Raw genomic sequence first — 13,865 nt, forward strand, 5'->3', positions numbered from 1 at the left:
TGGTCTCTACTTTGTATAATTTATATACTGTGCAAGTGGGTTATCCCAACCCCCTACCCACCTCCTATTGTACTCCTACTACGTACCTTATATGCACCCTTTGATAGTTCATGGGTCTGCTCCTGATACTCATGCACAATTGAGGTGATTAGCTGCCAAATAATATGATAATTGAATAAACAACCTTCTTTCTTTTACATATCAAAAGTATATGCATGGGCGGGAGCAAAATGGCATTCGTTATATTTATAAAATATTCTATAACTTTTGGAATAGAGAAAACTACAGACTTTCTGTAAGTATAAACTTGCTCTTTAGAGTAAAAGCATTAATTTGGCACCAAGTTTGTGGATTTGGAGTCATGTATAAGTGAAATAAAGGAAAAACTGCTAATTTTTAAGTATAAAATTGGACACAAAGGTCACCAAAGGTCAAATATGAGGTGGCTCCCGATCTTAAAATGACCTTTATGGTATATACAAGCTATGTACCAAGTTTCATGCTTTTATCAAAAAGTGCACAAAGAAAGTGCTTAGCAGCTCTACTACAAGGTATCTGATTGTTTGCTCCTCACATACTGCACAAAATTCCTTTAGATTCTGCTTAGACTGAGTTGATTCAGCTTGTTACCATACTTGTTTCCTTTGTAGTTGAGTTTTTAGTGTAGCTACATACTGATTTATGCCGAATAGAAAGGCTGGACCCCAGACTGTACATTCTAAAGTCAAAGTAAGCAAAAACAACTCACATACTAGTAAAATCAAGTCATGTATTAAGTTCCCTACTTGATACATCTGAAGATGAACACATTGAGTCAGCTATTCCCAAAATTAGTACTTTGTTACTAATGACAACCAACAAGAACCCACAATCGATCCTTAAATTTGTTTTATCTTTCTTGGGGTGCATTTGATTACCAGCTGGAAGTGCCACCAATAATTTGTACAGCAATGGTAAGCTGCAAGCTTCAATTTGAGAAAGCATTCCGTTCCGTAGTTTAGTCCATCATTCTGTTCCGTTCCATAGAATATACCCCACCCGTTTTATTACAAAAGTACTGTTGTGCGTATATTGACGGTTTTCCAAAATTCAGTCACATATACTATCTATGGTTAATTCCAGATGAGTTAGCTAGCTGCATGGCGCCTGGCTTTTAGAAGTAGTACAACATCAACTTGTTTTATTTAGGACTGTCTACCTGACTGACTGACTGCTTGACTGATGTCTTCAGATAAGTATAACTCGATAACAGCTAACTACGGGCTTGATTTTTTCACTGATTGACATCGCTTCAGCCCAACTGGTGCCATTTGGAGTGCCACAATGCATACTTACCTGTGTCCTCATTTGCATCCTATTTATCTTTGCTGACAGCATAAGGTGTTGATTCCCTGTAGCACCATGTGATGGCTTCCCTACATTTGACAAGACTCATCCAAATTTCCGTTGTGACTGACTGATTGCGGAGCTCCATGTCCTAATGTTTCTTCATTTGGAATGCTGCATAACAGGCTGAATTTAGTTGAAACCTAATTGTAACGGCCACTTTTTTATTTCAGTAATTGATATTTGGGGTGCTTGTTTGGGCAAAATTAATAAGCCTGGCACCATGCTTTCAAAGTATATGCATGTGTTCACCAGTAATAATAATGTTACAAGAAGTAAATAAACAAGTAAAAAGAAGTTTAAGTTCAATTAGGGATCATAGAAAAAAGTAGTGAAACAAGGGAGGTCACCTCCACCTGAAAGATATACTAGAGGACATTAAATCCCTACTTCAGTCCATATTCAATTGAAGTAGGGATTTAATGTCCACTAGTACAGTATGTCTACAGGTTTAGGTGACCTACCTTGTTTCATTATTGTGTATTTATATTCCCTAATCAAAATTAAAACTCTTAATTTTATCTTACACTTGTAATACATGTGTTTGCATTATATAGAATTTGTGGGATGTCTGATGGAACGAGATATGACATGGAACATAACATGGCCAACAACAAACATCAGTCAAGTAGCTATACAAAAATGTCCAGGTGGAAGTGAGGCAATAGGTAAATATGTATACTGACACATCTTACTACATAAATATGTAATCAAGTTTTCATAATATAATTATGAACTCTTGATGTAACTTATCCTGTAAAAATATGGCATATACGCAGACCTAGTACATAGTACATAAATTCAATTAAATATTAACAAAATACAGCTACAGTAAGTGGTTACTGCATTTTTAAGTAATATATATGTTAGTTGAAGTATATACTTGTTACAAACTCAGACAACCTACCATGCTTTAAGTACAACTTGCATTAACGTGTAGTTAATTCTTTACATTGGTGTAGGACTTGCTAGAAGAGAATGTAACAAAAATGACACTTGGGGTTCTCCGAATGTTAATGAATGCAGCACAGTTGAACACATTAGGCTTGAAAATAAAGCAGAAGAGTTGTCCAAGCTTGTTGACAGAATATATGTTAATGATGATAGAGACTTGACACAAACATTTATGCCAGAAGTTGTGGAGGATATTGCTGATGAACTACAAGAGATCACAAACACTACACGACCTATTCTACCAAATGATGTATCCTCAGCTGCTAACACTTTAGGTGATATAATTGGGTAAGGTGACTATAAATTTTAGTCACTGAAATTAGACAGTACAGTATACATAAATATTATTAGCAATAATTAGCAGGTTATCTTTGAAGGGAAAGATGTTAAAAATGTATCATCCAGTGAGATGTTCTTTGTAAATTGCTAATTCTTAGCTAGTTAGCTAATGAATCAGTACTAACATTGTAATAGAACCTTTATGTTATATTTCCAACATACAGAGTGACAGATATAACCTTTGATGAATTTGATCAAGTTGCAGTGACGGAAGTGACTGAGGTAAATATGTGCACTTCTTTAATAATTGTATATGCCTGGGTATGTGTACAATCATGTGTCGCTTTGTTGTGAAATTTTATGATCCATCATGTTGCCTTCTAAATGATGACTTATCTCTTATAACTACATTTATGTGCAGTATAATTATTTTACAGTGGCCCTAATGGTCACACCATGTCCCAATATCTAAGCGACAATGATCGATATCCGCAATGATGTTTCTTAACGTTGTGTGTGTTATCTATGATGCCACAATACAAAATGGCCGCCATAGTGTGGACACTTTGTACAGGGAGATATTGGGCGAGATAATGTTTCCCTATGATAGCAGTTATAAATTCAAAAAAAGGCGAAGGTGAGGCATATTGTACAGGTGTATATAATGCGAGATACAAATAAACCTATTTGTGTGTGAATTTAAAATTTTCAGTCCGCTTTCCTTGTTGGGGCGTGTTTTGCACTGTCATGGTACATGTACTACTTCTTACCATTATTATGTCATGATTCCATGTGTAAAAAACCACAGACAACATTCATTTCAAATACTGTGTACCAAAGTCTCTGAAGCCCCCACACTAACACAGCCATTTTGTCCATTATACTTCAAATGTTGCATTGCGGATATCGCTCATACCTCAATCAACAATATCCATGCCACAGTAGATGGATTACTATGTGCTGACAGACAATGAACCACAGATGCAACAGTTGTCAATAAAATTAATATTACATGACAATAATGATGATACAGTCAATACAGGTTGTTCAGGTGTTACTTGGGGCTTGTGCTGCTGCTTGCTACTGCTGCTGCTGCTCTTCTTATTACTTGTTGCTGTTCCTTGCTATTTCTGTTGCTTGTAGCTTGCTGTTGCAATGATGTTTGTAGTCTAATGTTGTTGTTGCTTGCAGCTGCAGTGCTGCTACTGATTGCACCTTACTGATGAAACTTGCAATTTGCTGCTTTTAGGAGTACTGTAAAGTCGGGTTGTTAAGCGCATGCGCTTATATTTTCCGGAGAAACTTTTTGTAAAAATCATACTATCTGTTAGGCGCATACACCTAATAAGTAATTATGGTGAGTGTAACGCAGAATCACTATGTTGTAATAGAGTAGTTAATAGTTTGTGCTGGTCACCCCGCCAGTATGTAAGGGTAATTGACTCCATTTCTGGGTGAAATCCTTCATGATGAACGAGATTATCACTATCCAGATGGCTGATTTGCTGTATACATAGCGAAAAGAGACCTCAAGGGAGGCGTAAGTACTTGAGGAGACATTAATTTTTCAGTACTTTCAGCATTTCTTGCTGTGTGTAGCTCTATCATCGCATTTTGCCATGTGCACTTATCATCCATGGTTAATTACAAGAAATGCGTATGCGCTTAACAAATAATATGCGCTTAATAGACACATGAGCTTAACAACCCGACTCTACGGTACTGTAAGCAATGGAGCAGCAGCTGCTGCAACTACAGCAGCAACAACAAGCTCCAAGCAGCAGAAACAATACCTGCAAGCACCAGCAATCATTGTTGATCATCTAATCATTATTGTCATGCAATTGTTGTCAACTGTTGCATAAAAGTGTTGGTGTTTCATTGTCTATCATCATATAGTTATTGTTCATGACCGCAAGTTATCATCTATGTACCATCACACATAGATATATGTATTGTTGCTTATATGTGACCCAGTCTGAGAAAACCGGTCTTATCTCCCATGTCAGCAGATTCGATTTTTCACCTAGGACACAAAGCTACATGAATAAACTATCTAATTCCACAATCAAAATCAGCTAGATGTGAGTGGTCTGGTTTTGCTGGCTGCTTTTCCTGAGCCCAATGGCAATCCATACGTACGTGCGGCGTGGGGCCTTAATGGAGCTCTGGTCAGCCTGGGGATGACTGTATGTGAATGTACAGCTCTGTGGTGTTGAATAAATGTCTCTGCTGTGAATTTCCTTTCATTTTAGCCAATTGTGAGACCTCAATGGCCCAGAACTTGGCCTAATTCGTCCCTACACCTTCCTTTTCAATTTTTGAACACCATCTTTCCCACCTTCCAGGCCCCCCGCCTCCCATCCATTTTGCAGCTCACCTGATACAGTCAACCTCGGTTTAAAAACTATCTAAAATGGTGGGAAACTTAGTTGTTGGCTACTTGCACAGTGGATGCTGTGGAAATTGGTGTAAACGTGTGAAAAATTGGTACACATAGCTTCAACCATTGGCAAGCTAAAGCACACCAAATACTTAAAACCGGCATTTCTCGATACTTTTAAATAGGCGATAAGCCCGGTTTTCCCAGACTGGATCACATATATTGGTGCATGGAGTAACATCATGGCCACCGTAAAATATTACATTGCTAAGTTGGTAAGGTATTAGAAAAAGGAGCACTTCAAGATAAACTAATAATTTTATGTGTAAATGAAAACAAACAGCCATCTAGTGGTCTAAACATTTCAGTATACGCAACTACTGTATTGTATTATTAACCGTTGATGAAACATATCATATTGTAACACAAGCTCTACTTTAGCTTGTAAGACAGGCCAATGCACGAATAGTTAGAGTATGTATTATAGTTATGATACTTATTAAGTCAAGACACATGGTAGTGTGTCGTGCGGCCCAAGAAGCCGGCGCGCAACACCTGTGAGTATATTGACAGGAAGAAAGAAAACGCACTTTTCGCACCTCCGTAGCTCTGTACTGCCTTGATGAAACAAGACGAGTTTTGCTGTGGACACTCCCTCCAATTTCAGTACTCCACATTCCAAATTGTAGCAAAATCGCTTCAGGAGTTCCTGAGATATGCGACTTCAAAAATTGGCTTAGTTTCTTCATTTTTTTCTTTTTTCTTCCTCTTTTTGCACACTTACAAAAACTGCTATAAAACGCGAACGTCTTATCCGATTGCCTTGAAAGTTGGCACACAGAAAGGGGGTATAAAGGCGCATCTCGGTACCAACTTTGGTTCGAATACCATAAACAGGCAATGAGATATGAGCAATTATTCACGAAAAATAACACCAATATGTTGTCACGCCTACAGGGTAAACCACATATGGGAAGAAGCTGAAAATCGGTGGGTGAATAGGTTAACTATTGAACCTCAACCTTTTGTGGTTTGAACGAAATCGAGCTAAAAACCAGGAAGATACAACGAAAAAACGAACAGTGTGTAACAATTATGCAATCGAGATTAGCTAATAAAAAACGACTACTTGCCATGCCTACCAGATAAACCGCTTGGGGTAATACTTTGAAATTCGCTGTACAGATGGAGTAATCATCTTAGAAAGGCTCTTCAATGGTGTAGAAGAATCATACTTAAAGCCATGGAGTTATAACACGAAATCCAACTTGATGTAGCAAGTGTGAGATCGAGATACTCTAATAGAGCAGTCATCCTAATAGAGCAGTCATCCCAATAGAGCAGTCACCCTGAACAGAATTCAAGAGATCAGTTAAAAACAAGTAACCTGTATAGAGAGATCAACTACAAACAAATCACCCTGTAGAGAGTTCAGCTACAAACAATTCACCCTGTAGAGAGATCAGCTAGAAGAAGTTACCTTGTAGGGAGTTCAACTACGGAAAGAGATAGTTCAGCTAGAAGAAATCACCTTGTAGAGTTCAGCTACAAAGAAACCACCACGTAGATAGTTCAGCTACAAACAAATCTCCCTGTAGAGAGATCAGCTAAAAGAAGTTATCTTGTAGAGAGTTCAGCTACAAAGAAACCATCATGTAGAGAATTCAGCCGTAAACAAATCACCTGTAGAGAGTTCACCTACAAACAAATCTCCCTGTAGAGAGATCAGCTAGAAGAAATTTCCTTGTAGAGAGTTCAGCTACAAACAAATCACACTGTAGAAAGATCAGCTAGAAGAAATCACCTTGTAGAGAGTTCAGCTTCAAAGAAACAATCATATGAGAGTTCAGCTACAAACAAATTGCCCTGTAGAGAGATCAGCTAGAAGAAGTTACCTTGTAGAGAGTTCAGCTACAAAGAAACCATCATATAGAGAGTTCAGCTACAAGCAAATCACCCTGTAGAAAGATCAGCTATAGAAGAAATCACCTTGTAGAGAGTTCAGCTACAAAGAAACCATCATGTAGAGAGTTCAGCTGCAAATAAATCACCTGTAGAGAGTTCAGCTACAAACAAATCTCCCTGTAGAGAGATCAGCTAGAAGAAGTCACCTTGTAGGGAGTTCAGTTACAAAGAAACCACCATGTCGAGAGTTCAGCTATAAACTAGTGACCTTGTAGAGATATCAGCTGGAAGAAGTTACCTTGTAGAGAGTTCAGCTACAAACAATTCACCCTGTTCAGACATCAGTTAGAAGAAGTTTTCTTGTAGAGAGTTCATTTACAAACAAATCACCCTGTTGAAAGATCAGCTAGAAGAAGTCACCTTGTAGATAGTTCAGTTACAAAGAAACCACCATGTAGAGAATTTAGCCACAAACTAGTGACCCTGTAGATACATCAGCTAGAAGAAGTTACCTTGTAGAGAGTTCAGCTACAAACAAATCACCCTGTAGAGAGATCAGCTAGAAGAAGTTACCTTGTAGATCATTCAGCTACAAACAATTCACCCTGTAGAGAGATCAGCTAGAAGAAGTTACCTTGTAGAGTGTTCAGTTACAAAGAAATCACCATGGAGAGTTCTGTAATAAATATATGTATTACATATATAAAATGTACATTTACTGATAAAATCAGAAATATTTAAAGTATTCAACATTTGTTTCATCTTTTTCTTCTTCCTGTGGTAAAGAGAAAAAGATAGGTTAAAAAACCTCAAAGCTGGCAGTAGGCCGGCTTTGGGGTATACAAATACAAAAAGAGGTGAAATCTAATCCAAGCTGTAAAAAAAGCGTGCGGCCCTCAAAAAGGCTATGGTGAAAAAAGATGGGAAATCCAAGGTGGCGGCCAAGAAATGGCTGTTATGGTAGGTTAATGGTAAAAATTTTAATAACAACAATTCAGGTGAATTTTGTGCTAAGACCAAGCGGCACCAAAATTCACCTGAATTGTTGTTATTAAAATTTTTACCATTAACCTACCATCACAGCCATTTCTTGGCCGCCACCTTGGATTTCACATCTTTTTTCACCATAGCCTTTTTGAGGGCCGCACTCTTTTTTACAGCTTGGCTGTTTTGGATTAGATATACTTATACTTATTTTCAAGCATATGTAACACTGTGATATCTTGTCCGATTGTAAACATATTTTCTACAAAACCCTGGTAGTGGAGTGTACATGTCAAACTTGAAGAAAATCACCAAAGCCATTTCTGAGATGCAAGTGGCCAAAAGTTTGGTTTTTTCATCATTTTTTTTTCTTTTACTTCTTCTCTTTGCACACTTTGCAAAATTTGCCATACAAACACATAGATTTGGCACACTTTAAGGGTTCATTAAAGCAAATCTCAGTATCACATTTGGTGAGAATCTGATGAGCAATGACGGAGTTATGGCCTATTATTTATGTAAAATAAGACTAAACTTCTGTCACGGGTAAACCCTTGAATGAATGAGTTGATAATTGCTGTGTAGATGGAGTAACCGTCGTAGGAGTGCCTTTTTGGGGTTTGAAAGGAATCGAGATGAAGACCATGGAGATATGGCAGAAAACACAACCTGTGTCACAAGTTTGTGGTCAAATTTCATGAATAAAAAACTACTAGTTTTCATGCCTACTAGGAAAACCATTGAGAAGAGTCAGTATGTAGATGAAATAATCATCATAGAGAGTCCTTGCAATAGTATAGAAGAATTGGTGTAAAAGCCACCAAGTTATAATAAAAAATCCAATTATGTATAGAACGTGTGTAATTGAGGTACTCTAATAGTACATCCACCCTATTAAAATACTCTTCATCATTAGTAAGTTGCTCTATTAGAGTATTCGGCTATGTAACAAGTCACTATGTAGAGAGTTCAGCTACACAAAAAGTCACCCAGTAGAGAGTTTAGCAACAAACCAATCACCCAGTAGAGAATTCAGCTACAAAAATTCATCCTGTAGAGAGTTCAGCTATAAGCAAGTCACCTGTAAGCAGTTTAGCTACAAACAAGCAACTCTGTAGAGAGTTCAGCTAAGTCACCTAGTACAGAGCTCAGCTACAAGCAAATCACGCAGTAGAGAGTTCAGCTACAAGCTAGTCAGTCAACCGGTAGAGAATTCAGCTCCAAACAAGTCACCTGTAGAGAGTTCAGTTACTTTTGTAACTAAGCTGTATAATGGATTATTATTGAAGTAACTAGTAATACAGCTAGTTACATAGTAATTTGTAATGAGGAACAGCTGTCCATACTAATATACTGTCTGTCTGTTCATTTATATACAAATTTATATAATTATTATTAAAAATGTTCATATCCACAACTACTCTAAATCTTCTTTCTCCTTCCTGTATAAAGAAAATACCGATACAAAAAAGCCCCAAAGCTGGCCTATGACCTGCTTTGGAGTATATAAATAATTTAGGTGAATTTATTCCGAGTCCTAGTGAAACTTGAAGGGGAAACACAAATTAACTTGAATTGTCATTGTCAATATTTTCCATTTACCTACCATCACAGCCATTTCTTAGCCACCAACTTGGATTTCACTTCATTTTTCACCCTGGCTTTACATATGTGACCGGATCTGTGAAAACAGGACATAATCGCATTTTTTTCCAAATTCCTGTTTATTAAATAGAAACTTGAAGGGGAAACACAAATTAACTTGAATTGTCATTGTCAATATTTTCCATTTATCTACCATCACAGCCATTTCTTGGCCACCAACTTGGATTTCACTTCATTTTTCACCCTGGCTTTACATATGTGACCGGATCTGTGAAAACAGGACATAATCGCATTTTTTCCAAATTCCTGTTTATTAAATATTTATAAGGTACTTAGCCAAGTGTACCCTCTGGCAACGTTTCAGTTTCATATATCAATAACTTTGGGAGTTACAGCCCTACAAAGTAGCAACAACAGAAAAATTGATTTGTACAGCAAGTATAGGGAAAATAAATTACAGGTGCTTACAAAAACGGTTGTAACTTACTGACGGACTGAGGTACAGAGCTACAAGTTTCACCATCATGTTCGCCATGAACAGGAAATCGATTACTGGGTAAGGTTTTTCTTTATACTCACCCTTCTTCACTACATACAAAGGTGAAATTCGTGAAGAAAAATCGATCGCATACAATTGCTTCAACATGACATAAACAAACACTCGTATCTTACGTGTCCTTGAGTCTACTGCAATGAAACAATGGTTTTCCTACTCCTCTTGAGTAGGCAAATAAGGCGATATCAAGGTTTTTATTGATAGTCCCTTCCTTCACTAAAATAGTGGGGTTAAAAAGATTTTACGGAATTTTCCATAATACGCAAGGTTTTTCACTCAATGTATTCAATGCTTTATACTATAAATTTAGGCTTGTGCGATTATGTCCCTTTTTCGCAGATCCAGTTAGGGACCAGTCTATTTTAATTTTTTTCTACCTATTTTTCTTTCCAGTAATTGTTTTATTTTTCACCTGTTATACTCCATATTTTGCTCAAGAATTATAAACTTTGCTCAGCACTGATCTTTTTTAATTGAATATTTCCAAGTGCAAAGCTACAGTTTCCCCTTAAAGTGACTGTTCTATTAGAGTATCTCAATCCGCAATTACTTCTAACATGTAAAGCAAGAAGCTAGCTAATATTGCTTAACATGTGTGACTGTTTTATTAGGGTATCTTGATTGTCACTAGTTGTTCCTGTAACAATTAGCTATGCATTGTCGATATTTTAGCATGTCTGACTGTTCTATTAGGGTATCTCGATCTTGTGTGCAATTTTTATGTCCACTTAACGAAAATTGCACCTATTATGCCAGCATTTTGTTCATTGCTTTTACCCACCCATTATGCTAAAAATTTTGCCGGCAAAATCAGCAGGTCCCTAGATCCGGTCACATATAACAAGTACACGAAAAATTTGCAATTTTCAACCAGAGTAGGGACCATAGCACATTGATAAAAGTATTGAAACAGGTTGGAGTAGTCCATGATATTAAATCACCGTAAAACAATAAGAAGTGTTATATCCCTATTGTACTCAAGATACCATAACGGAAATGCACAGTAGGGATATAACACTTCTTATTGTTTTACAGTGATTTATTATCATGGACTACTCCAACTTGTTTCAATACTTTTTATCGATGTACTATGGTCCCTACTCTAGTTTTAAATTCCAATTTTTTCGTGTACTTGTTTGTTAACTTTTTTTGTAAATAAAGTTTATTATGATTGGTGAACCCATGCATACCGCATCTGAAATGGCACCGCGTGCCCCAGCTATATCAATTATCATCTGAAAAGTGAAGTATCCATTATGCTTCACTGTCAGCTATGTTCAGCCCATTGCACAACATTTCAAATCAAGGACTGTTCGAAAGCACCTCTACAATCCACGCATACCAAAAGAAAGAAACAGTGCCGAGCACCCCAATTATATTAAATATTGTCTGAAAAGTGAAGTATCCATTACACTTCACTGTCGGCTATGTTCAATCCGTTACACAGCAGTACGAATCAAGAACTGTTTGAAAAGTGCCTCTGCAATCAAAACAGCCACTATGAAAAATACGGACGATTTCTGTTATGAAGGGAAGCCATCACGTGCTACAGCCAAATCGACACCTGTTTCTGTCAGCAAAGATGAATAGGACACAAAGGAGGACACTGGTAAGTCCATGAAGAATGCATTGTGCGTACTGCGATATGCAAAAGGCACCTGTCAGGCCGAAATGACATCAAACAGTGAAAAAATCAAGCCCGTAGCCTTAGCCATTATCGAGTTACGTTTGTCTGAAGGCATCATCAGTCAGTTACTTACTCAGTCAGTAGAAAATTCCATCAAATTTTTTTTTTAAATTCTGTAGCGACTTGCTGAAAGCATTTCTGGTTGATCTGAAAGCTTGTTTGGGCTTAGTTTTACCTAACCGATACTGTCTCATCATCGTGAGGGAAAATTGAGGCTGGTTTTTGGTGATATTATTTCGTGGGCAATGCCTACTCCTTTGTGGTCCCTACTATTCAGTTACCATCATACTGTATCATATATACCAAATGTTTTGCAGCAGTGCACCGTATGTACACTACCTTGTGCATGTGTGCAGTGTGGCCATGTTATTCTTAGGACATCATCAATGTGCTGGATAATTTATTGGATAAAAGAAATGATGTGTCTTTTACGGAGATGAATAGGATGGTTAGTTGCAGTATTGTGAACTTATGCACAATATGTGTAATTATTTTAATGTGTGAACATGTATTGTGCATGTAGACATTGAATCTGCCAAGACTAGTATATAAGAGATATGAACAAATTCATATGTGCTATCTTCTGATTATTCCAGAGACAAAGTATGTAGGTAGAAGCATTGGGAATAATGCCAACATTGTAGGCATAATAATGTATTTATGTGTTTGGTATCAGAGAAGCTGCAAATTTTACATGATGAGTACTAATACAACAGGCTAAAACAATATGTGATTGGCTAAGTGAAAACTGGTAGTTTTTACAAAGGTGTATTTTGCTATAATAACATATTGAAGGCAGAGGAGGATATGGGGGAGGGGAGGAATGGGGAGGGACCTCTCAACCCCCCCTACACCCCTCCAAAAATTGTAATATACTAAGATTGAGATACTCTAATAGAGCAGTCACTCTACACAGTATTAGGGCAGTGTGTAGCATACTATGTAAGGACTTTTATGTACTTTATCACCAATAAATGCGTAGTTGGTGAGGTGGGCAACTATTGTCAGCTGGCTGTGACCTTTTTTTTGGTCTCACCTTACTAAACCAGACTATGTAGTGCCTCAGTTCATTTTGACCCCCTATCCATAAGTCTGGATCCGCCCATGTGAAGGTAAAAATACTGCTGCTACAAAAATAATCGCTTTAGCCTGCACTGGAATAAAACTCGAATCAATAAAACCTATTCACAATCAGATTTGCCTGTTCATGGAGAATAAGAAAAAATCTTTGTTTCACATTTGTAAAGCATAAAACATGTGCGTTATTATTTACAATACTGTAGAAATAAAGTTTACAGTGAAACCTTGTTAATAGGGATGCCTTTGGGACCCACAGTAAGTAGCCCTATTAGTGAGGTGGTCTTATTAATGAAAACCTCTTTAATCCGGCCATAAACAAAGTGACCTTATTATCAAGGTTTTCAACAAATCAACACCTGGCGATAGTTGCTGTAACAGCTATCAAGACACACGGTAGCGTGTCATGCAGCCCAAGAAGCCAGTGCGCCACACCGTGAGTAAATTAACAGGAAAAAAGAAAACACGATTTTCACAACTTTGTAGCTCTGTGATCCCTTATCCGATTGAAACTAAATTTGCTACAGAAGTGCTGGCTAGGTAGGGGAGTCCACATTCCAAATTGAAAAAAAATTGCTCCAGCCATTTCCATGATACAAGCGGCTAAAGTTTGGGGGGGGGGGGGGTTTCTTCGGTTTTTTTTTCTACTCCTTCTTTTCGTGCACTTCACAAAGTCTGCCATAAAACACAAATGCGTGCTCCAATCAGGCTGAAATGTGGCATACTTAAAGGGCTCATTAAGGCCAATCTTAGTACCAAGTTTGGTAGGATTCCGATGAATATTCACGGAGTTATGACCGATATTTTTGTAAAATAAGGTCGAAGGTCTGTCATATCCACAGGGTAAACTCCTTGAAGGAATGAGCTGAAAATTGCTATGTAGATGAAGTAAGTGTCATAGGTTTGAATGAAATCCAGATAAAGGCCATCAAGATATGATACAAAACACAACCTGTGTCACAATTACATCATCGATTTTTATGAATAAAAAACTATTAGTTTTCACGCCTACCAGGAAAACCACTTAGAGCAATGAGCAGAAAATCAGT

The 13,865-nt window shown here is 37.4% G+C and overlaps 1 protein-coding gene across 1 annotated transcript in view; it reads left to right on the plus strand.

Moving 5' to 3' along the window:
• LOC136254626 (adhesion G protein-coupled receptor L4-like) overlaps positions 1 to 13,865 on the plus strand; it is a 111,363-nt gene that overhangs the window by 61,033 nt on the left and 36,465 nt on the right. The window contains exons 7-10 of the mRNA XM_066047370.1: positions 1,944 to 2,054; positions 2,349 to 2,628; positions 2,844 to 2,901; positions 12,116 to 12,187. Of these exons, the coding sequence (XP_065903442.1) occupies positions 1,944 to 2,054; positions 2,349 to 2,628; positions 2,844 to 2,901; positions 12,116 to 12,187 (521 nt within the window). The remainder of the gene's footprint in view (positions 1 to 1,943; positions 2,055 to 2,348; positions 2,629 to 2,843; positions 2,902 to 12,115; positions 12,188 to 13,865) is intronic.

This window comes from Dysidea avara, chromosome 4 (genome assembly GCF_963678975.1).
Source record: "Dysidea avara chromosome 4, odDysAvar1.4, whole genome shotgun sequence".
NCBI lineage: Eukaryota > Metazoa > Porifera > Demospongiae > Dictyoceratida > Dysideidae > Dysidea > Dysidea avara.